We start from the raw sequence: 25,934 nt of genomic DNA on the forward strand, positions 1-25,934 counted from the left end.
CGTACAATGCAACCATTGTGCCAATCTCCCGGAGCATGTCATGCTTCCATTTCTGCATCTCTTTTTTCATTTCCGTGTGCATCAAGGCTTGGGCTAATTCCATCTCCACCAGTACTTGGGCTTGCATTTCTCCCTTCAATTGGGCATATATCTCTTCCTTTAGCATTTCGTGTATCACTTCCTTTTGGGCATGCATCTGCTGAGTCCATTCCTTTTCAAGCTCCTGTCCCATGGTGTTCATCTCTATCCTTATGTGCAGCTGTATCTCCTCATAAAGGGCCTCATCTCGTCGGGCCATCTTCTCAAGCCTTTGTGAGCTAGGGAACATGATCCCTTCCCTCAATCTTCTGCAGTAGGCATTTGGTGCCTTCGTGGGGGTGTGAAAGGTTGTCTCACCATATGTTCTCCCTATTGGGATTGAGCCATGTTTTCCCCTAGTTGCTGCCTTGGGGACCTGAGCAAGGGTGGGTGGGAAAAAGGGGGCACACACAACACAACAGAACAGGGCAACTGTCTACGCATAGAGTAGAGCAGAGAGGCGGGCAGAGAGGCGCGCAGGTGGGTGCGCATAGAGTAGAGAGGCGGGCTACATCATGGGTGCGCACAGAGCAGAGAAGCGGGCAAAGGCGCGCAGGTCATCTCAGCAGGTGCTCAGCATTCGTTAGAGAGAGAGAGAGAGAGAGAAGGGATTAGGCGGCCAGCAGAGGGGTCAGTGCAAAGGCAGAGGTGGCTGTGCGGTGGAGAACTAGACAACCACAAGCTTTTGGGCACTGACAGGCAGGCTGCTAGGCAGCTAGGAATGGCAGGTAATCTTTCTACAAAGTTTTTATTTTATAATCTTTCAGTACTAAAAAACGAGAAGAAGAAGACCAGTACAACTCAAATGTTATTCCTATTTTTAAGGGGTTCTCAATGAGTGAGAAGAGTTCAAGATATCACATCATTTCTGCACATACTTGCATGGAGTGAAGATCCACTTCTTTTTGTCCACTCATGGGCACAGTGACCAGAGCTTTATCACTCTTTAGGTCATGATCTGAGTATTACTACACTCATGGAAGACCACAAAGATGCAGTTCTTCTCATTTACAACTTCAGAAAATGGATACGTCTTTGTAAGCTTACGCACACCCAAATAAGCACATGTAGGAGCGCACATGCGTGTGCACGTGTGGGGCGGAAAGAGAGAGAGAAGTTCCAAATTACAGATATTCCTGGCACTTGATGCAGTGATGATTGATGACTCTTTCTACAAGACTGCCAACCTCAGGAACAAGCCGTTCGGTTCTCTGGTTCCAGAAGTGCAGTGTAAGTGACTGATTAAAGATCAACTTAATAAATTGATCAGTTTCTAACTGCTGTTGTTTATTGGCTGGAGCTGTGAAGTATCTGCTACAGAAAAAAGGGCTTGTTAACTCGAAACACTGAAACATAGCATGTTATCAAGAAAGTAACTACTCTTAATATCATACACAATCAACATTGAATAAAAAAAGAGTTACCATCCATGAGATTTCTCACCAGAGAAGTTTTCTCATACAATTTGCAAGGTTTTTGTACGGCCAGCATGGTCATAACCATAAAAACAGTCTTCTTGAGGGTAGAATATATTGGAGTTTTTAAAGTCAACTTTAACACAAAATGCAGTGTAGGAGAGAGAATTTACCTACAAATAATTTACCTCATGCATGTTGTATACACAATTACACCAATCAGAACATAGATGATTGCTTTTTTATATTTGGAGATGCCAATATCCCATGTGCATGCTAGGGAAAAGAAATTTGCCAAAATTGTTTACTTCCATCATGCTTATGATAGCATCGACAAGTTGTTCCTCCATGTCACCAGCTGGACATGTGCCATGAGGAGGTGCCCGTGGACACGTGCCATGAGGAGGTGCCCGTGGAGCTGCACATAGACCTTCCTCAGCACATGCAATGAAGAGATACCACTCTTGGCAGGTGGCCATAGAGCTTTGGACCTTGGACATGAGCTTGGAGGAGTTACCCGAGGACATGTACCTTGGACACATGCCTCAAGGAGTTACCTGAGCACATGGAGTTTTGGGCCTGGACAACAGTTGTAGAGATGCTATACCACAAGATTCATTCAAAGATTTACAAGCACATATTCCTGATATCTTATCTTATGTGATTCATGCCATGTTTGCCTGCTATTAGGGGGGGGGGGGGGGGGGGGGGGGGGGGGGGAACGCTCAAGATGATACAAGTCATGGAAGCATGCAAGTCCGGTAAATAGGCCGTTTATCGATATGGTCCGGTTATCATCATGGTGAGGCAACCCACATGGCAGGGAAGCGTCTATGAGACCACAGATGCGTTTCACATGGCAAGATGAAACTGTAATGGGACCTACCCAGGTGGTTTTACCAAGACCTATGTAGGAACTATGAAGAAACATCATCTTCTATACGGAGAGTCATCAATGCCCCAAGAAGGGACTACCCGAGGTGTCAAGGTAGTCTGCTTATAGGAGCCACACTCATACCTCCTAAGGGGGGCGTGCAGCTTGGGGAGGGGGGGGGGGGGGGGGGGGGGAGAGGAGAGATATACCTCACTTCGAAGGTGTGGCATGATTATTTAGGCCTAACTTGCATAAAGTACTCATTGTGGTCACTCAAGATGAGAAGGCCTAATCATGTGGATGCGCTTATTAGTGTTGGAAAACAAGCCTTATCCAAGTACAAAAGGATAAGTGTGCGAACAGCCTCTAAAAGGGTAACATATGTATGTGTGTGAACCCATCTTAGAGTGGTGCACCTACACACAAGTCACATCATTTGAATTGTGCAAATCTCTCTTAATTTGTGCACTGTCTTTCTCTCTCTCTTCTCTCTCTCTCTCTCTCTCTCTCTCTCTCTCTTGATCCACCCATCATACCCAGACCACAGGCTAGTATAGGAGCTTGGCCGAGAGGTGTGACACTCGACAGAGCCACTGAGTTATGCAGAGCTCGAACCCCAAACCCCATGGCCCTCGCTCACGCCACCACAGGAGGATCCGAGCCATCATCTCCCATCATCGCAGGACGACCTCGCGCCAGCTCAGTTTTACCACCTTGAGCACCATGTCACAGCGGCCCATGAGGGATGTATTAGGGTGATATGAGAGCTCTCTACTCATGTACCTAGATCAGATTTTAGGCCAAAATGACCTATGAGACCAAAAGGTTACATCATATCCATGAGGCACATCATCTTGGGTACAAAATAGTAATAAAGAAAGATAACAAAAATCTAGAACTTTTTTGAAGACGTCAATACAACTTTCTTTCTTTCTTTCTTTCTCTCGCTTCATCGACGGATTAGGTGGGGCTGGTCCCACACTGGCAGGTATATTGATCCCCATACTACTTTATGCAGATGACATTGTCCTTCTCTCAAACTCAACCGAGGGGCTTCAGAGACAGTTGGATGCCTTACATGACTTTTGCACTCAGCAGGATCTCTCTGTTAACTGTGGTAAAACCAAGGTAATGGTCTTCAACACCTCTCGCCCCTTCACATCCAGATTGAGCTTCACATATACAAGGGATCCTGTGGAGATTGTCTCATCCTATGTCTACCTTGGTGTCACTTTCAATGGCCCACGCTTCAGAGTGACACGAGGATATGTTGCCTTGAGCTTACTTGAGTGGCACTGCTTCCAAGCACATTTCCAGGAGAGCAGGACAAAGGGCTGCCTTTTGACATCCTCGTCACACCAACCTTGATGTATGGAGTAGCCTTCTGGGGCCAGATTTATCCGATGAGGATTGGCAGCGAGTTGAGAGGCCCCAGGTCATGATGTTCTCCCGTATGATCCACAGCAAACCATCAGTCCCACACCAAATTATCCAGGCAGAGTTTGTTGTAGCCCCGATGGTAGTGGATGCACTCTTCCAGACAGTCACATACCTCCAAGCTTGAGCTCCGCAGAAACAGGGACACCTTCTTGAGAGAGCTTCAGCCCTAGCCACCCCGCCCCCTCCCTCACCAACCAACCATCACTAGTTTCTTCCGGACCTAGGAGGTGGAGGACACCGATATAGCGGATCTTGTGGAGCCTCCACGAGCTGCTCTTGACCTACCTCGCCCGAGAGGAGTTACCTCGGACCGAGCCTCTGCACTCTAGCGTGCCTGACGCCCCCAGCCACCATTGGCCACGATCACCTCATCAGCTCTAGATCCAAGACATGCTCCACCGCCATCGAGCTACCTTTCCATGTGACATAGCTAAGGGAGACCTCTTGGCCATACTCATTAGCCCCATGCTTGATATTTTGGAGAGTGGTATACCATCTACTCGGAGCTGATGCTGCTCTCATGTTTCTATGTTCTTAGTATTCCATGATGAGTTTCCATGGACAATTTTGTATCACCCCAGTGAGATAGCTATGTGTATGTTTTCTTTCTGTTTTATTTTCCATTCCATGATGAGATACGCCATGGACATTATTGTATCACTTTGGTCTCATAGGCCCATTGGGTCTTTAGTAGACGCTTACGTCTCTCTCTCTCTCTCTCTCTCTCTCTCTCTCTCTCTCTCTCCCACAAAGAGACAGATTCATGAGGTTCTCCGCCAACATGTCACGCTCCCATCACAGAGGCTTGACATTCACTCCACCATTAGATCGGTTCTGGCCGAGGTGGGTATTGTAATTAGCCAATCACAGCATATCTCATTGTACACAGGATCATCTGCTAATCACATGTACTGTTGGATGTTTTTCATTTTACTTTTTCTTTCAATTTTCCATGGCTCAGTATATCCATGGTACCATTGTATTACTTTTGGTCTCATAGGCCCTTGGGGTCTTCTGTAGACATTAATATAACTTCCTTTCTTTCTTTCTTTCTTTCTTTCTATAGACGTTAATATATCATTGATGGCCAGGCCCCGGCCCATGGATTAGCGGTTTGGGGCCTATGGGACACAGACCAGGCCACTGATGACAGAGATACACATGGCAGTATGGAACTGTAATGGTTCACTATGGGTGCAGCCTGGACGACTGGAGCATGTTATGGTGGGGAGAGACATCATATTTCTGACAGAGACACATCAGAGCCCAGAGAGAGGGCTACCTCGAGTAGAGGGATTCCAATGGGAGTCAGCATACAGGAGGACCACACGCCAGGGTACCTCGAGAGGGTCGGGGGGAGTAGCAGTTCTATTCAGACGAGAGCTACAGGGGAGACTGAGAGTGGTAGCACAGGATCCAGAGGCCAGATACATGTGGATCAGCTTACAGTTCTCACAAGACAGGGTTATATACATAGCTCTATGTTACTTTTCTCCATCAGGATCCTCCTATGTCATTACAGAGGACATGCCACAGGAGGAGGAGACAGGAGCCTCGCCATACACTTGTCTGTCAGAGGAGATTATGCATTATTCTACACTAGGGGAAGTATTTCTTACGGGCGACTTCAATGCCCACACACAGAGCAGACAGTGTGAGATGTATGACTATGATGACATGGAGATCCTCCACCCTGTGGATCCAGAGGAGATAGGGGCTAGTCGGGCATCACAGGACACTGGACCAGACAGAGGACATTATGGGGACCACTTACTAGAGTTGGGAGCCAGGCATCGTCTCGTTATTTATAACGGGATGCTACAGTGGCCGAGATCAAGAGGGCTGACATGCTTCCCACATGGGGGTCATACACGGACCGGAGGCACGGTGGTAGACTACATTATGGGGTCTTTGGAGGCATCACAGCTTGTCACCTCATTCTTCATTCCACCTCGTCCTATTGGGGCAGATCATACATGCTTGGCATTTTCACTAGCCGGATCACCAGTATCACCAGCCCCCCACATACCGACGCCACACACTACCATCTACTTCACACATGACATGGCAGACATATACACTAGCAGAGTAGAGGATGGGCTCCTACTCATGGATCCCCTGGAACCTATGGATACCATTACAGCCCAGCTGGCATCACTCCTACACACAGCTGCATTACAGAGCTTCCCAAATCGTGTACACTCAGGAGAGCCTGCGAGACCTGGGACTATGCCCCAGAACAAATGGTATGATGACGAGTGCAGAGCCCTATACTCACAGCTCCGCATACAGAGAGCCTTGGGAGCCATCACAAAGCAGGAGTCGAGGAGAGAGATGAGGAGACTTACTCGCCGCAAAAGGCGGGCTTCGCAGAGATACAGGACCTAGAGATCTTTCATTTCTTCATGAGTAGAGATAGCCCTGTCTCATGGCGGCACTTCAGAGAGCCCCGGACCCCGACACCTATTGCAGACCCACAGACATGGCACACATATGCAGAGGGCCTATACCATGCCCCACAGCAGCCACCTATATCTCAGCCACAGGAGCCTCGACCTACCACAACTAGCTTCTTTACCCACTCGATGGTACAGGAAGGTACAGCATGGACGGGCCGCCGACCATATGGGCCTGCAGGGTGAGCATCTCATATATGCAGTAGATTCTTTAGCTCCTTTTCTTGCACACCTATTTAACAGGGCACTAGCAGAGGGTTTGCCTGCGGCGGAGTGGACGATGCACACCATTGTGCCGATTCACAAAACAGGGGATATGCTCGATCCGAGCAACTACAGGACGGTTATGGTTGGCCACGTGCTGCAGGCTTCAGGAGAGCTTTCTCTACCACTGACCATGTATTCACTTTGAGATGTATGATTGATCAGGCCAGAGTGAGGAAGAGAAAGCTCTATTGCTGCTTTGTGGATTTCCGCAAGGCATTTGACACAGTACCACGAGAGAGGCTCTTTCAGCGCCTGCAGTCTCTTGGCATACCAGCAGATATGACATGGAGCATCTATGCATTATATGAGCAGGTTTTTGGGCGAGTCAGATGTCCAGGAGGTATGTCCGAGACTATTGCTAGCACCATTGGTGTGAAGCAAGGATGCCCACTTTCCCCCACGCTATTTGGGTTATACATTGATGAGGTGGCTGACTTCATTACACGGGGAGGCGGAGATGGAGTTGATTTAGCAGGTACCTCAGTACATATTATGCTCTATGCTGATGATATTGTATTAGTGTCTGAGTCTCCAGGTGGTCTACAGCAGCATCTACATGCACTCGATGATTTCTGCACACAGAGGGGTCTTACCGTCAACCTTGGGAAAACCAAGGTTATGGTCTTTCATACATCGAGACAGGGCAGGAGTCAGCTGACATTCACTGTCCGCAGGATGCCAGGTGGAGGTGGTGACGTCATACGTATACCTAGGGGTTACCTTCTCTGCAGAGCAGCCACACGCTTCACCATGGGTTCAGCAACCAGAGCTAGATTGACACGGGGATATGCAACATTGGCTATGCTAGAGAGACAGTGCCACAGCGCATTTTCAGGAGCCCCGGACGAAGGGGTGGCTATTTGACACATTAGTCACACCAGCATTGATGTATGGAGCAGCGGTATGGGCGCCAGGCCTTGCTACCCATTGGTGGACACAGATAGAGAGACCACAAGCCCTCATGATGGCACGCATGATACGCAGCAAACCGTCAGTACCTCATGATATTATCCGAGCAGAGTTTGCTGTGTCTCCTATGATGGTAGAGGCCATATTTCAAACTATATGCCTGCTAGACAGATTCAGAGAGATGCCACAGGACAGATTGTCATACAGAGCTTTTGAGGCATCTAGACAGCTGGCTGAGGCAGGAGACAGAGGATCATGGTATGCACAGGTCACACATTGGTTCTCACAGCATGGCCTAGACATGGATCATCTACCACCATTCCAGTATGACAGGGATGCACCACATATCCGTCTCTCTCATAGTGAGAGGAACAGAGTATTGAGACAGGATCTATGGCAGCTCTATACACGAGAGACATGGATATCGCCTACACAGCCTCTTCCACCGAAGATGCTATACTACAGAGATCACTTCATGAGTATCACTGATGATGGATTTATAGAGAGGCCTAGATACATGGAGGGCTTTTTACCACACGGCTCCCGAGTGGCTATTGGTCAGCTTAGAGTTTCGTCACACCGATTGGAGATTGAGACTGGCAGAGCGGCACGGATCCCCCGAGAAGAGAGGGTATGCAGATTGTGCAGAGAGGAGGTGGAGAGTGAGGAGCATTATGTATGCAGATGCAGAGCATATACAGCTATCAGAGATAGATATTCCATTTTATTCAGAGAGCCACATTCCCCACGCCAGATCTTTGAGGCAGCAGACCAGCGCATACTGGGGAGATTCATTCTAGACATACAGCGCCACAGAGAGACATTATTACAGGCTCAGACGGCTCCAAAGGGGGGGCGATAGACACAGATTACTACATTTTTTCAGAGATCCATCCCCCTCCCAGCCGCTACACGGCAGGGAATTACTCTCCAGAGAGCAGAGACACTTAGAGCCCGCAGGAGACCGAGGACACCTCGCTTTCGGACACCACGCCTATACCAGAGAGAGATGACAGAGATCAGAGCTCAGTTTCACAGAGAGGGTGCGGAGCGACTGGCTCGCTTCAGAGCACACCCAGGCATGTTCTTCAGGGAGCTGTGGACACCCCCTTCACTGATGTATACCATTTTATACCCCCAGTATGGTACAGGATGGAGCTAGCTAGGTTGCATATCATGATTGTATAATCCATGCATATAGCTTTGCATTCTCCTAGTAGTAGAGCTCCATCCCCTGCACACCCAGATTCAGCTTTTTTTGTTCAGTACTTTTTCATTTTGTTGGGATGACAGAGGATACCCCATACAAGTACTCCGATTTGTCTCATAGGCCGAGTTCGGTCTTTTGGAAGACGTTAATAAAATCTCTCTCTCTCTCTCTCTCTCTCTCTCTCTCTCTCTCTCTCTCTCTCTCTCTCTGCTCCACTGCCATAGCTATGTTTCAGTACAAGCCACCATAGCTCTCCTATTGTTTATCTAATATGGTATCAGAGAGAGTTTTAGGGTTTTCGCCCACCTCTATCTGCACACTTCTGCCTACTCAGCTATAGCCACCCATAGTTGTCCTCTTTGTGCTGTGTCACCTAGTCCAGCACTGCTGGCTGTACGCCCAGCTGCTGCCTGAACCAATTGCCTGCACTGATCATCAGCACCACCATCGTTGTCCAAGTGCACCTACCTGCTGATGACTCTCCCACGTACACCTACAGCACCGCCCGTTGACTTATGTGCAGCCACAATCTGCCGTTACTGATGTCTAACTGTACCTGCAGTTTCAACATCAGCCGCATGACTCAAATCAGTCAAGAAAGTCTCAAAAAAATCAATTTGGGCCTTTTTTTATTTTCTGCAAACTTGCTCAATCATAGTAATTAATAGAGTTCTATGGTCATATGAGAGCTTTGATGCTCATGTGAACAGGATGAAGCCCTTTATGAACCAGCTTGCAGGTCTAAGTGTACAAGTTGAAGATGATGTGGCCACTGCAGTACTCATAAAGTCCATGCCGGAAGAGCTTTATGGGAACCTCATCACCACACTGAAGAACTTGCTCTTACCTTAGAAGGGATCATAGTCTCCTTAAAGGAAGAAGAAATGAAAATAAAGAACAAAGCAGAGGGGGACAGCTCCATAAAGAACTTCTTCAAAGGTAAATAGTGTTCCATCTGTGGAAAAAACAATCATGTAGAGAAGGACTGCTATGCCAAGAAGCCATGTAAACATTGTGGAAAAACCAACCACAATCAAGTGAAACTATGTCATAGGCATAGACTTATCCAAATGAAGTCACGGCCAGGATTTGCTCGACCAGTTTGAGGAAAGGATGTTGCTAGCTTAGGGCAATTGGCCTTAAAGTGTCCCGGCTCATTGATATGAAAACACACAAGGCCCTCTCTAGAAGAAGCAGCATACGAGCAGAAAACAAAGAAGTTGGTTTGCCAACCTCGGTTATAGTAGGGAGCATTTTGTTGGGGCTTCTTGTTGTAAGACTGATCCTTAGGGTTTAATTTAGGGTGATATCTCTTTTAGGGCCTAGCTTTGCCAGACTTCAACTCCTTCACAAGAGGTTTGACTCGTATGAGAGCATCTTGCAATGTACTCGCCCTCATTGCTTCGAGGCGGAAATCCAAAGGTTCATTCAAGCCTTGGCAGAATCAGGCCACTTGCTATGAGGTAGTCATGGATGGGACATACTTCCACAGAGTGATGAACTTAGAGTAGTATTCTTCCAGGGTTAAATTGAGCTGCTTGAGACTAAAGAACTCATTCATCTTGATAGATTCATGAGATAGGGGGAGATACCGCTCCTTCACAGCTTATTTGATGTCATCCCAGGCTTGGAAGTGTTCGGTGACTCCCTTATCGCGGCACCATTGCTTTCACCAGAGTTTAGCATCCCCAGTGAGACGAAACCATGCAAGTATGAATTGGTTCACATCTCCAGTATCGGCAACTGAGAAGTAATCGTCCATTGCTTCAGTCTAAACTTTCGGCATCCTTCTCAATTTTTGCACCTTTCCCCTTAGAGGAGGGAGATAGCATCTGTTTGAGTAGGAGCTTCTTCTCCTGGGTATCTATGTATAGCGCATTGGATAGAGGAGGCTGATCATCTTGGCCATCATCGCAAGATTAAATTTAGGATCACAAGATTCGTACTTTACACTACACTCATGATTTAAAAGTAAAACCTTGAAATCACTTTATTTCTCAATTCAAATATTTACAAGGACAAGATTGATTACAAGGATTTGAGACTAATGTATTTAGTCTTATTCATCATAAAAGAGACTCCTAGGCTTAACTAAGGCATAAGACTTGAGCGGTCCACGTAGGTGAAATATGGAGATTTCACTGTGGTTTCTAGGACACAGAAGACTGATGGTAGGGGAGGCAGACTCTGGATTGTATTATGTTCCATAACAGCTACTCTCTCAGCAGGCAAGACTTGCATTACTTGGTCATATACCCAGCGGTTTTGTGGTATACGGTTCTCCTCTACGGTCACATAGTGTCGGTTTTGGATGTACCCATGAACCAGAATAAGCGGACCATCTTCAGCTTCTCGATCCAACGAACCCGCTTTAAATCGATAGTGAGGTCCCCAATTCGGTCTGCTCGGATAATGAAGTACCTCGGCCCACGATTCCAAAAGTGATCTCTACCCCACCCTCTTTGGATACGAGAAGAATAAGGATGGGATAACTTCTCGAGTATCTACATCATCGTATCGCAGAATTCAAAATTCGAAGAGCAACAAGCTGTCTGGAAGACGCACTGGAGGACTAGGAATCTGGAGTAAGCGTCTTCCTCTTCCTATAATCATTTAATCACCAATTCAAATTGTACTAGTAAGGTATTTTATCAATCAGCATTTAGTTTAGGTAAAACATACATTCCAAAATAACCTTAAATAACAAATCCTAGGAACTAAGATCGGCTCTGATACCAATTGTAAGGCCCCCCAACCTAAAAAGGAAAAACCTTAAGATAGTCTACTAAGTCTAACAAAAGAATTCCTACTCGTCTACACCTCGACCGTGTAAAGATGTGCGGATATGACTAACAGGTAAGACCTAGTTCTATCCCACACGGGGGGCGTGGTCTCCTAAATGACTCTTAAAATCAAATCACCCATAGAGTGATTGACCTTAACTTGGGCAACTGATTTCTAGAAACAATGCTTTTTTCCCTATTTACGCAACACACAGCCGCCGCTGGCCTAATCCTCTAGAGTAGAGTTGCCTAGGGACCTACTTACCTAACGTAGATCTTTCAATTAATTTTGTTGGAAAGCTACCCGACTAATTGAGTCCACCCGTCCATAGGATGGTGCCGTTAGGGCATTCCATCGTCCCACTTTCCACCCAACTCACACATTAATTTTGTTTTCTAATTAGTCCTAACACGCTATGAGACATATATAAACAAGTTCCTTAATTACACTGTTCGTTTAAAACAACCACTTAACAATGATACAACAATACTAGAAAACAAGGGATTTAATTAAAAATAGATACAAATCAAGGCTCATTTTATTCCACCGATAATCTAGAATTCGGCCTTCCAAACTCCATAGACTAGGTGATCCTTACGGGACCATACACCTCGTCATTGATAGCCGGCGAGGACTCAAGCCGTTCTGTCACCCTCTCAGGCTTCATCGCTTGATCCTCCCACTCCTTAGAGAGATGTCTACGTCTAGGGTGGGCTTATTTAATATGTAGAAACATCGTCTTCTACATGGAGACTCACCAAAGCCTCAAGACATGGCTTCCCAGGGTGTCAAGATATGTATGGGAGTCTTCTTTTCGAGACAACACTCGTACCTCGGGGGAGGGCTACCTGGCTCATGAGGTGTCGTGTGCCTGTTTTTTAAGCCTCACCTACGTAGAGCACTCATAGTGGTCAAGTGGGATGGGGAGGCCCGTTTTATCTGGATGCGCCCTGCTAGGCCTTGCTCAAAGACTTTGCATATTGCAGTATGTCACTTCCCGCCTGAGACATCCGTCTTTGCACACAATGTGTTGCAGGACAGGGAGTCCCCATATTTCCCCTTCTCTGTAAACATGTGGGGTTCTCCCAGCAGGGAAACGTTCTTGGGGGACTTTCAATGCACGGACAGTTGGTAAGCAGGGGCATAATGCAGATTCAGTCATGCTTTCAGAGATAGACTCTAGAGAGATGGGGACACAAGTCATCACAAGACATAGGGTCCATCACCACATAATACATATGGTAGATACTTTCTGGATTCGGGAGGCATACATGAGCTACTCATGTATAACAGGATGTCTAGATGGCCTGCATTGGACAATCTCACCTGCTTCCCATACAAAGGGGAGGTTGAGCATAGATGATTTCTTGATGGGGTCTCCTGCACTCATGCCACACATACATGATTTCACCATCGCACCACCACATTCTCGCGGACCACACATACCTCACCTTCACTATATCTTGCACATCTCCACCACCCACCCCCAATGCCCCCATATCAGCTTTCACTTGCAGTCATTTCAATTCTGTATATGAGGATCATTTGTCTCCCCTCATTTCTGATCTTCATCCTACCCCACCCTCACTTCACAACTATCCTCCATTGTTCACGAATTTACGCATGCCAGTTTTCCTAGCACCACTTGCTCCACTGCCAAGCGTCCTGTGGGCTCACAGGCCCTTTATCCTTTCATTAAAGAAGGCATCATTTGTTGAAGATTGAACCTTGGAAACCTGCCCAGGATCACAACTGTATTCACAACACCAAATCTTTAAATACCATTACCATGAAATGGGTGTGGAAGTGCGTGGGAGTGTATGTGGACATGTGCATGCAATTCTTTTGCATGCATGTGCATAGGCATGCATGTGTGGTAACAGAGTAGGGAAGGGCTCCAGAAATGGACCTGAGAGAGTTTCTTTAATGGGTTAAAAAATGGGAAAAAAAGAATTGAATGACCAGCATGTATTACCTATGAAAAAAAGGTCCTCGCCCTGAATTCCAAGCAATGGGCCTTGATTTACAGTGAAGAGCACAGAGAGAAGAGCCTTGAGTTGCAACAAAGAGCAAAGACAGAAGAGCCTAAGTCCTGTGAAGGAGCTATGGAAGCTCAGCTGTAGAGAGAGTTAGAATTTCATGTGGGAGACATACACAGAGAAGAAGGGAGAGAGAGAGAGAGAGACATGTGGGGATAAGTCAACTCACCGTATGAGTGTGTGACTCCCCTATCACACATGTATATTTGCTCTAGTACACATAGTGCACTTAGTACATTAAAAGTACTAAGTGTACTATGTACTATAAAACTTATGGGCTAGTACACACTATAAGGGTGGGCATAATGCCTTTACCCCAACAACCTCCCACTTAAAGGCAAAGTGCCCTTAAATGAAAGAAAAGAAAAAATCAGCATGTACATGATAATATACAAGGCCATATCAAGGCTGAAACTGGCCTCATCCAATGCCCATCAAGTGTCTGCAATGAGCAAACCGCTCTGGAGGCAAACTCTTTGTCAACAGATCAGCCGGGTTGTCATCCGTATGAATCTTGACAAGCTGAATCAGTTTGTTCTCTATCACCTCTCTGATGAAGTGATACTTCACATCCACATGCTTCGTCTTTGCATGAAAGATAGGGTTCTTTGCCAACTGGATGGCACTCTGACTGTCACAATGCAACAATGGAATATCCCCTGTATAACCCAAATCAACCACTAAACGAGATAGCCATAATGCCTCCTTGCAAGCCTCTGTGGCTACAATATACTCGGCCTCTGTAGTAGATAAGGCAGTGCACTTCTGCATCTTGGATATCCATGACACAGCACCTCCTATGAATGAAAACACATAACCGGTAGTAGACTTCCGGTTATCTGGATGACTAGCATAATCCGAATCCGTGTAACCATGCACTAATGCATCCTGTTTGCCAAAGCAGATGCACATATCCTGTGTGCCCTTCAGGTATCTCATGACACCTTTCACTGCTTCCCAATGCTTCTTGCCAGGGTTGGCCATGTATCTAGTAATCACTCCCACTGCAAATGCAATGTCCGGCCTGGTAGCAACCATGGCATACATGAGACTGCCACAAGCTGAAGCATACGGAATCTTGGCCACATCAGCCCTGTCACTATCCGACTGTGGGCTGTCCATAGCACTGAGTTTCACATATGGAGGCAAAGGAGTACTAGTCTTCTTCCCCCCTTCCATATTGAACCTCTGCAAAACTTTGCCAATGTATTTCTTCTGAGACAAATACAACACATGCTGATTTCTGTCCCGAAGTATCCGCATACCCAAAATGTGATTTGCATCACCCAAGTCCTTCATATCAAAGGTCTGATGCAGCCTCTTCTTCAAGGCATCCATCTCTTTACGAGATTTCCCGGCAATCAGCATATCATCAACATACAAGATGAGGATCAATAGACTGCCATCCAAAGCTTTCTTGGTGTATAAGCAATGATCTATGTCACTCCTCTTGAAATCCTAGGATTTCATGAATGTATCAAATTTATGATACCATTCCCTTGGTGCCTGTTTGAGCCCATAAAGACTCTTTTTCAGCTTGCATACAAGCTTCTCCTTTCCATTCACTGCATAACCCTCTGGCTGTTGCATATATATCTCCTCATGGAGAGATCACCGTGAAGAAAAGCAGTCTTCACATCCATCTGAATCAAATCCAGATCATCATGAGCAACCAAAGCTAATACAGCTCTAAGTGTGGTCATTTTGACCACTGGAGAGAAGATCTCATCAAAGTCCACACCATATTCCTGCTTGAAGCCCTTCACCACTAACCTGGCTTTGTATCTTGGCTTTGCATCAGGTGCAACTTTGAGCCTGTAAACCCACTTGCATGGCAAAACCTTCTTGCCTGTAGGCAAATGCACCAACTTCCATGTTCCATTTTTGTGCAGAGAATCCATCTCTGACTTCATAGCACGCTCCCAAAGAGCCTTGTCTGCCCTCTGTAAAGCCTCCTTATAACATGAGGGCTCCCCACAGTCAGTGAGCATCAAGTAGTCAACCCCTGGAACAAACCTGTCAGGGGGTCTGGAGTGTCTTGTGGACCTCCGTACCCAATGATCATCATTTGCAGGTTGCTGTCCAGCCTACATATCACCTATTGGTGGCTCCTGTTCCATGCCATAAGGTTGAAAGATCATGCCCGGTATCTCCTCTAACTGTGGGATATCCATAGGGATATCTTCTGCCATCTCTGGCTGTCCATTTGGACCATTTTCAGCACCATTTAAGGGCTGGTTTTGATGCTGTAATGGCTGATTTACAGCCCTTGGTTGTTGTCCATGATGTCCATCATCATCAAAGATGACTCTGCCAGGCTCCTGTTGCCTTGCAGGCTCCTTATACATGCATGTTTCATCAAAAATGACATCATTGCTGCGTATAATCTTTCTATTCACTGGATCCCAAAGTCTATACCCCATTTCACCTTTGTCACCATATCCTAGAAATATGCATTTGTGAGACTTAGGATCAAGTTTGGTGCGTATTTCCCTGCGTATGTGCACGTACACAACACAACCAAACACTCTCAAGTGCTTGTAGGACGGAGGCTTCCCTGTCCATACTTCCTCTGGCACTTTCCCACCAAGCCTCGTGTTAGGTGACCTGTTTATAAGATGAACGGCTGTCATAACAGCTTCAGCCCAAAAACCATGAGGTAACGCAGCATGTGACAACATAGAACGGACCTTCTCCTGAATGGTCCTCTTCATCCTCTCTGCTGTCCCGTTTTGTGGAGGATCATAAGGAGCAGAGAGCTCCCTCTTGATGCCTTTAGCATCACAAAAGTCCTGAAACTGTTTGGATATATACTCTCCACCATTGTCGGAACGCAAAGCCTTCAGTGTTTTGCCAGTTTGATTCTCAACATGAGCAACAAACTTCTCAAACACTGAGAATGTATCACTCTTCAAACGAGGAGGATAAGCCCACACCTTGCGTGTGGCTTCATCAATAAAAGACATAAAATATTTTGCCCCTCCCAAAGAAAGCTGAGGCATCTCACATACATCTGTATGCACAAGCTCTAACTGAGCATCTTTCTATCCAAGAGCTTTCTTGTGGGGGCATTGGAGTTGCCTGCCATATATACAATGCTCACAAAACTGAAAACTTGAGAACTTTAGAGAAGGCAAGTAACCAAAATGAGACAATTGCTCCATTTCTTTGACACTCGTGTGTCCCAACCGGCTATGCCACATAGAGATTTTCGGCAGCTCGGTTGCATTTACATTAGCATGGTGACAAACACCAGCATGCATGAAGTAGAGTGTGTCCACCTTAGAGCCTCTGGCAACAACCAGTGAGCCCTTACTAATCTTCCACTTTCCACGACCAAATGTGGTAACATAATCAGCATCATCAAGCTGTCCAGTAGAAATCAGGTTCTTCTTGATCTCAGGCACATGCCTGACATCATGGAGCATAAGCTGTGAGCCATCTGAAAACACAAGCCTCACATCACCTCTGCCAAGAATCTGGCATGCATGGTTGTCACCCAAATAAACTACTCCTTCATTGCCAGCAGTATACCTGACAAACAAGTCTCTGCAACCTGTGACATGAAAGGAGGCACCTGAATCAATGATCCACAAGTGCATACCATGACCATCTCCTGCAAGGAGTGAATGGGCATCAAGTGAAGACATGAATAGGACTTCATCCTCACTGTCACCTGCATGTGACACATTGACTTCTTCAATCTTGACTCCACTTTTGCCCTTTGGCTTTGCATCTTTGGCTTCATCTTTGTCTGTCTTTTTCTTTGCCCTTTTCCTTTTGATCATTCTTCCATTTGTAGCATTGCTTTTTGAAGTGTCCCTTCTTGCCACAATAATGGCATTCCAAGTCCTTTTTGGAGCGGGACTTGCTCCTTCCCCGTTCTTGGCTTTTACCCCTTTGCTGGGATCTCCCACGTGCATTCATTGCATTGGACTTTCCAACAGAGTTGTTCTTCCTGTTCATCTCCTCTTGAAGGAGAGCACCCTCCACATCTGCATATGACAGCATAGCATTTGAATTGCTAGTGGCTGTCCTGAATGTGTCCCAACTCTCTGGCAAAGTGCATAAGAGAAAGGTGGCTTTGAACCCATCGTCCATTGCCAACTTTTGATTGATGACCTGGCTGACAACACCATTAAACTCATTTAGATGGGCTGTCATAGACGCCCCTTCCTTCATTTGAAGACCTATGAGTTTCTTCAACCAATACACTTTGCTCGAGGCACTTTGCTGGGCATACAAGTCGTGCAATCTTTGCCACATTCCCCAAGCTGTCTTCCCTTCACGTATGCTGAAAAGTAAAGAGTCTGACACAGACAACATGATGGTGGATCTTGCCAGCTCATCCATATCTTCCCATTCTTCAATGGTAAGAGAAGCGGGCATTACACCCCTTTCTTTGATGGGCTTGTGCTACTTATTCTGGAGCAACACATTATAACACTGGGTTTGCCAAATGTCATAATTATGTGAGCCTTCAAGCTTCTTGATGTGAAGCAATAAAGAGCTCTCACCTGTGGTTGCCATAGCAATATGCAACCTTTGACACAGTCAATGCCTGACTCCCTGCAAGATGTGCAAACACTGCACCAAAGCACACAAAGTGCTCACAGTTGTTCTCCCAAAGTTTATCTCCCACTGCAGAAGCACGAATGCAACTCTCCTCCCACTGAATGTGATAAAATCACCAAAATCTGGTTGCTGCAGATTTATGACAGCACCTTAGATGTGCTTTGTTCCCCTTCCAAAGTACTGTACAGCAGTACTAAGTGCTCACCAATGATGTACCAAATCTATACCGGCAAGTACAGCAGCTGAAAATGAACCTTTTCCTCACTCAAATCAATGTACAGCCATGCCAAAACTTGTACAAAGTTGTACCAAATCTGTACCAGCAAGTACAGCAACAATAAATGCTCTCCTGGCTGTCCAAATGAGTGAAAATCAGGCCTTGACAGTCCCTACCACTGCATACAACAGTCCCGGACAAATATTGAGCAAAAGCCCCTTGACTGCAAGTGGATTTCTGAGGGTTCAAGGCATAAAAGTCTTTCTTGCCGCTTTGCCAAGCTCAACAAGCACAAAATCTTGAAAAGCCCCTTGATTCAAGATCAATTTCTGATCATGCATGGTACATTAATGCACATGAAGGCATCCAGAGTCATTACAACGCTTCCCCCTAGCCACATATACATCCAATACATAAAAGCCCCTTGATTTACTGGCACATTGAGTGCTTGACAGGCATCAACACATTGCCCAAAACATCAAATGCCAGTGCCTGCATGCAAATCAACCCAATTGGAACAAAAGCCCTTTGATTCGCACTCCAATTTCCTGCAATTTTGGCCCGAATGTGAGATTGCTCACATCATACAGCATGTATGAATGCCCAATGGCACAATTACATCAAAAGCCCCAAATGTTGACACCCAATTTCCTGCAAATTGACCCGGAATGTGACCAATGTCACCCAATTGTTGCCAATTGTGCTCAAATCTGAGCAATTTGGACCTGTACATGCTCAATTGATGATAATGGACATTCAAATTCCAAAATTGAAGCAAATACCTCTGAATTTCTGTTGCAGGAAAGGGGGGGGGGGGGTCGTGCTGATGCTACTGCAGAAAGACTGTGCAGATGAAGGGCTCCTCAGGCGGGAGTATGGTTGAAGGGCTGATACTCTGATGTAAGCTGCAGCTCTAATGTGTGCAAAGCTTCTCTCTGTGCAGGCTCTCTGTAGACCACCGACAGCAAAACAATCGTGGCCGCTTCTCTGACATCGCGATTGGCCCATTCATTTGTCCAGCCTGAGCTCGAGAAGGGCTCTCTGGCTGCTGCTCTCAAGCCCGCTTCTGTGGTAGGCAAGGTAGTGGGCGACGGGTCCTCCACAGGTGCAGAAGACGTCGGGTCCAGAGGCTTACGGCACGCTGGTGGGTCACCAGCACCAACCCCTCCGCTCCGCACTCCTCCGGCCTCACCACGTTGCTGCTGCGCACTCAGGCGTCACAGTGCTGTGCCTTGTAGATGAAGCGTTGGAATCCGCGTTCATCTGAAGGGTCCCCTTCTCCGCCATAACTGCACCTTGTCTAGATACCTGCGAACAGGTGCAGTGCTGAAAAAGCTAGGGTTCCCACAACCAGGGCTTTGCGCACAGGCGACCAGTTCTGCACACGCAGCACACCCAGGCGACTTCCAGCGCTGCAGCTCGTTGATAGAGAAAGCTACTACCTGTAAGCAAAGCGATCACAGAGAGATTCGAAGGCTAAAGGTGTAGCAACATGGGAACGCACAGTCAAATTAGAGGAATCCTGAAACCCTAAAACACAGCATGCTCTGATATACCAGTTGAAGGAGCTATGGAAGCTCAGCTATAGAGAGAGTTAGGGTTTCATGTGGGAGACATACACAGAGAAGAAGGGAGAGAGAGAGAGAGAGACATGTGGGGATAAGTCAACTCACCGTATGAGTGTGTTGATATGGGGATAAGTCAACTCACCGTATGAGTGTGTGACTCCCCTATCACACATGTATATTTGCTCTAGTACACAGTGTGCACTTAGTACATTAAAAGTACTAAGTGTACTATGTACTATAAAACTTATGGGCTAGTACACACTATAAGGGTGGGCATAATGCCTTTACCCCAACATCCTGCCATCGCGCTGCAAACTTAAGCAAGTTTATTTATGTATGTTCATTTGTTTCAAGAACATATACATCAGAAGATTAGGTATCTACTATATTTGGATGACAATCTGTAACTCTCCAGCTGTTATCTCTGTTGTCTTGAACAAAGAGTGCAAATAATTGAGATCCAGCCATGACAAATAATGCATTCAAACGCCCTTGGAGGAATGCTTTCCCTAATTTTTGAGACCCTCATTGTGTGGCATTTAGGTGTGTGATACACCTGGTTGATGTCACAATGCCACCCGCTAAAGGCCCATGGAGAAATCATTTCTCTACTTTTCGAGACCCTGCATTGAGTCTGTGTTGTAATGAATGATGACACAATGCCATCCCCTCACTACAAGGTTCTACTTTACCAATAGAAGGATTTCCTTTCTAGTAATAACCTCACAATTTCAGGGTATCTTTTTGTACCGATGCAAAAACAAGTACTTTCAACTTGAGCAGCCAGACTTGAACCACTGGCAACCTGTCTTCCATAAGAACTTTTAATCAAAAGTATTTTCCTGTTGAGGTATTAACCAAACCAGCAATTTTAGAACACATACCTTGTAATATTTTCACGGCTCACGGGGAAGAAGGCATGAGGTGGCTCAATGTATAGTTCCCCAGAAGGTTGTGCCCTGTTCTTATTTCCTTCTTCTGCTGTCCTATCAGCAACCCGTGTCACAAGCCCCGCACCATTAAAATCTAAAAGTCGGTCATTATATGTTGCCGTGAATTCTTCCAGGCATTCTAGCAAGAATGGGCTGCATATAACAGGTGGAAACCAATGAAAGATATCAAACTAGTGCATGCATCAATATGTGATTATAGTCTGGTTGAACAAACAATGCACAACAGAAGCCACTTCAGCATACAAACTATGCTTTGGGCTGGAAAAATACATCAGATGAAACTTAATACAAACCCTCTACTGAGGAGAGCACTGTGATGAAGGGGCTCCCTCCAGGCCTGGCTGATCTGGGAGGGAAACTATATATCTGAGTAAGGGAAGAAGAACCACAATGGGGGTCTCGAAACACCATGAAAGCCAGGACGAGAAAGGAACCAGGATCTAGAAGCACCCAAACACTCCTGTGCAGCATGGCATTTATCTACCCATACGGCACTGACAATCTCTGCCAGGCGGGGAAGAGGAGGAAGGGGGGAAGAGAGGGAGGGAGGGATGTTCCCCTCAATAGCTTCCCTGCAACATGTGTGCCAGAAAGTGTCATGGGGCTTGGCAGGCCTCTGCTGATCCAATTAAAGTCCAGATGCAAAGCTATGCCATCCTCCTCACAGTCTAGAGTGGATTTGGTCTCCATGACCCAGGCTACTGCCCCTAAGGCAATGAAGCTGATTCGAAATCTGCTACATGTAAACAAACAACTGCACAATCCTGTGCCATGTTTTTGTGCTACTGAAATCCTAAAAGCAATGATGCTGAGACTCGCACACTGATCCACATAGTTCACAGAAAACCTTCACACAAAACGAAGCTGCTATATAGTTGTCTCCAAAACTCATGAAGAACTTGGCCGGCCATACCCTATGTAACCATTTCTCAACACCACTCCCCTAGATCTGAATAAAGTGTAAGCCCAACAGGGCGTGCCGTGAAAGATTCAACTGCGTATCCAAGAGAGAGAAATATAGAGAGAGAAGATAGAGGAAGAGAGAAAAGGGTTTAGGGAACTTGGCACAGGACACACACTGAGCGGGGAACAAGCCCCACCCCCTTTCAGGAATTTATTTAGGAACAATCCACGGGCTCACAAGCCAAGATCAATAATACATCAATGAATAGAAAAGCAAACAAATATGCCGATGTAGAAACCCAAGTCGGAGTCGATGTCGATGTCGATGTCGAGGCACGAGATCCTAATGCCAAGCACACCATAGGGATGACCCACAAGAATCTCTCACCGAGCTAGTACCAAATCCAAGTCCAAATCCAGCCCCTTAATTGCAAAAGTCTATATTCACATACAAGGGTATCTAAACCATGAGAGCTTTTTGGTAGCTCCTCTAATTGGATGTGATGTTTTGTTGGGAATGCCTTCGCATACTCGTATGGAGCCTAAAAAGAATTATAAGAACAAAAAGATTAAGTTTTGTGCATAGTGGCTATGAGCACTTTGTTGATGCATGTACTACTCGGATTACCATGCCTCTTGTAAGCCATATACAAATTAATAAGGCAATGAAAAAGTCAGCTTGTTCTTATTGGTTTATGTCCATGATAATGTAGAACATGCAAATGTCAATGTGGATAATTTGAACCAGGATATGATTAACTTTTTGATGGTTTCACGAAAGATCACTCCATAAAGCAAGCTGAAAATTACCCCGAAAAGAAGCTGCGGGATAAGAAATTCAGTCATAAATTGTCTGCGCATCAAGGGGAAATCTATGTAATGGAAGGCCGATGCTTTACATGTGGAAGAAAAGAGCACATTGCATGTAAGTGCCCAGAAAAAGGGAAGCAATAAGGGGAGAATGTTCATGTAAATGTAGTTCCCAATGTGCAAGGGAACACCCGACATGCAAACAAAGGCAAAAAGATATGCAAGGCATGGCAACAGCTCCAAGATAAGCCTGCATTCTTTCTTTTTTAGATTACTCCACAGACAGGTAACTTCAATTCCGTAGAGATGGTTGCTGATTAACAAGGCAAGTCGTTTTTTTCGTACTTGTTCTTCTAAGAGAGAATGTGAATCATAATGTTGTACAGGTGGATTCTCTTACGCAAGAGAGGCCGAATTTTTTAAATTCTTTTAGGAATTGCTTTGCAGAGGCTCTTCAGGGTGAATTGCCACCGGAGAGCTCTTCGCCATATTGCTCGCTGGTCCATGAAGATCAACATGTCTGGTATTTTGATAGTGGAGCTAGCAAGCAGATTACTTCTCATTGTGATTTGTTTTCCTCCCTTGAGTCTCCTCCTCAAGGAGACAATCAAACGTGCAAACAACTCCTCGTATCTAGTGAAAGGAGATGGTAATGTTGTGCTCACTGCTACAGCTGGCGGGATAATCACTATCTCGGAAGTCTTGTTTGATAGCAGGTTTAAAGTGCATGAGTAGAGTACTGGAGACATCATTGTGGTATCCGGTACTCTAAGCCATGGGCTTTATAGATTAAACAACTATGAGAGATTGGCACATAATGCTTCTTCAGTTACTACCACACGTGCTATGAGGGGTGCATTTTGGGCAAGATGCAATGGACATCATTCCCGAAAGATGGATCAGTAAGGATTGTCCAAAAATCACAGCTTATAGATAGTGATGTATGTGGTCCTATGAAAACACCATACACGTCCGGAGATATCTCTACTTTGTTACTTTTGTTGATGACTACTCCAAGCACACTTACGTGTATCCATTGAAGGCAAAGTCAAAGGTTTTTACATGCTTTACACACTTTGTTTCTATGGCTGAAAATGTGTTTGCATGTAGTAAAGTTGTCACCCTTCATACAGATCGAGAAGGGAAGTATATGTCAGAGGAGTTTCATGCATATATGGATGAAAGAGGCATAAAACATCAATGCACGATGCCTTACACACCTTGAGAAAATGGTGTGGCTGAAAGGAAGAATAGATCTCTCATAGAGATGGCATGTTGCATGGTTAAAGGCCAAATTTACCTCACGTTTTTTGGTTGGAGGCATTTGCATGTGCCACTTACGTGCTACACAAATGCCCCACCAAGGCCTTTGCAAACAATTACCCCTTATGAACCTTGGAATGGCAAGAAGTCCTCTGTGGCTCATTTGCGTATTTTTGGTTGTCCTACTTATGCTCTTGTGCCTCAGCAACAACGCAATAAGCTGGATGGTAAGGTCATAAAATGCATTTTTATGGGATACACCTCAAAGAGCAAAGAGTATAGACTATGCCCTCCGGCCACAAAGCGAATTTTGGTGAGTAGAGATGTTGTCTTTGTTAAGAACTCAATTCAGCCCATACTTTTATGCAAAAACAGCAAAATGTATGCTCACAAGACATCTTTGATATGCTCCTACCTTGGTAGAATGCCAAACAACCATATCAGGAACAAATGAATGCTTAGTACATGCTAATCCCTGAAGGGTAACATATAAAGACAGAATTTAGAAGCTTCAGCAACTATTATTAGTAGGGAAGGCATTGGGATGGACCAGGTGGTGTCGGCCAGAAGATAAAGAGCGATTCTGGTGTCGGCTGCAGCAAGGAGGGATTCTATGTCCATGGAAACTGGCCGACAGCAAAGACCTATAAATAGCAAAAGGTTGGGCTCATTGTAATCATTCATTCCTTCAGGGAGTTTGATCAGTAGGATAGGGCTTTTTTGAGTCAAGGACACCTTTTATGGAACAGCCTAGGGCTTGCCAAGATTGTACCCTTTTTGTACATTATAAATATACTAAAAATACAGCTCTCTCCATCTTCCGTTTGCATTTTGCATCAAGATGTTCCTGAGAGGTGTTTAGGGCTGAAAGAAGACTCCCAGAGCTTCTACTACATATGGTAGCAAATCAGCCCATACCCACTGAAAATCAGCTTGAATTTCTAGCCCACTGATCAATCTATTGATGAGGCAATTATGGATATGCAATGGATGAGGAAGCTATACATGAGTCCAAGAGTATGCCAAAATGGTTGTGCAGACATTACGAGATAGTAAATTAGCTACTCCTTTGCTTAACATGACACATGCAACTTCTCATTATGCATCTTATTCTTTTGTGGATCATGCTCTCATTGCCAATATATGCAATGAAGAGGAACCTGTTTCCTTTGAGAAGGACAGGAAAATGATCATTGGATACATACCATGCAAGATGAGTACAACTCAATCCTCAAAAATGACACTTGGTCTTTGGCAAATTTGTCTTATGGTAAAAAGGCGATTGATACAAAGTGGGTTTATACGCTTAAGCGTAAAGCTAATGGTATCGTTGGCCGCTGCAAAGGGGTATGCTCAGGAGAAAGGCATAGATTATCATGGGACCTTTGTCCCCTCGCCTCGTATGACTAGAACCAAGTGTATTATTGCATTGGTAGTGCATCATGGATGGTCAGTTGCATATCAAGACTGCCTTCGTGAATGGTGATTTGCATGAGGAGGTTTATGTATCTCAGCCTCGTGGTTTTGTTCAAAAGGGACAAGGTTCCTAAGTATGCGGTTTAGACATAGTTGCACCCGGTTTGCGCACCACCGCCAAAGTTCAATTCGGTTTCATTCGGTACGGTTCAGTTCGATCTGGATCTCAAATAAGCGACTGTTTTTTTTTCTGCCCGTTTTTGGACTGTTTTGTTTGCCATTTTTTTGGTCGTTTATGACCGTTTGGAGAGCCGTTTGTTGGGCGTTTTTTGGGGCTGTTCATTCCTTAGCTCTTGCTTGCTTGCCTTGAGGCTTGGCAAGTTAGCCCTTTGGTTGCCAACTTGCCTTTGCTCGAGGCTTGAGCCTCTCCCTATTATCTATATGATAGGTACTCCCCCAATCCCATCCTCACAAGTTCTCATTGCTCAACCCTCCCCTCACAAGTGCTCATTGCTAGTCTATCCTCTCCCTTGAGTCCCCTCTAGGCTCTCTCCCTCTCCCTCTCCCTCTCCCTCAAGGCTCAAGCCTCTCCCTCTTCCTCAACTTTCAAGTCTCTAGGCTCTCCCTCTTGAGTCTTCCTCAAGCCTTCCCCTCTTCCTCAAGCCTCTCCCTTTCCTTCTCTCAGGACCCTTCTCTCCTCTTTCACCATGAGAGAAAAGCATGAAGCCTTTACTTTGCATGCCATTACCCATGAGAA

At 45.7% G+C, this 25,934-nt stretch overlaps 1 protein-coding gene across 3 annotated transcripts in view; it reads right to left on the bottom strand.

The window, feature by feature from the left end:
* Positions 1 to 876: 876 nt before the first annotated feature.
* The window catches only part of LOC147637387 (alpha 1,4-glycosyltransferase family protein), a 48,452-nt gene continuing 23,394 nt past the window's right edge, over positions 877 to 25,934 (bottom strand). For 2 of the 3 annotated variants that reach the window (XR_015266030.1, XM_086799187.1), the window contains 2 exons: positions 20,717 to 20,917; positions 877 to 1,389 (listed from right to left, as the gene is read on the bottom strand). Coding sequence is in view for 2 of the 3 variants with exons in the window: in XM_086799187.1 (XP_086655313.1) it covers positions 1,203 to 1,389; positions 20,717 to 20,917 (388 nt within the window). In the remaining variant the exon portion in view is untranslated. The remainder of the gene's footprint in view (positions 1,390 to 20,716; positions 20,918 to 25,934) is intronic. The other variant, XM_086799188.1, reaches the window with a different exon arrangement.

Source organism: Cibotium barometz, chromosome 6 (assembly GCF_041138505.1).
Source record: "Cibotium barometz isolate CiBa-2024 chromosome 6, ASM4113850v1, whole genome shotgun sequence".
Classification (NCBI taxonomy): domain Eukaryota; kingdom Viridiplantae; phylum Streptophyta; class Polypodiopsida; order Cyatheales; family Cibotiaceae; genus Cibotium; species Cibotium barometz.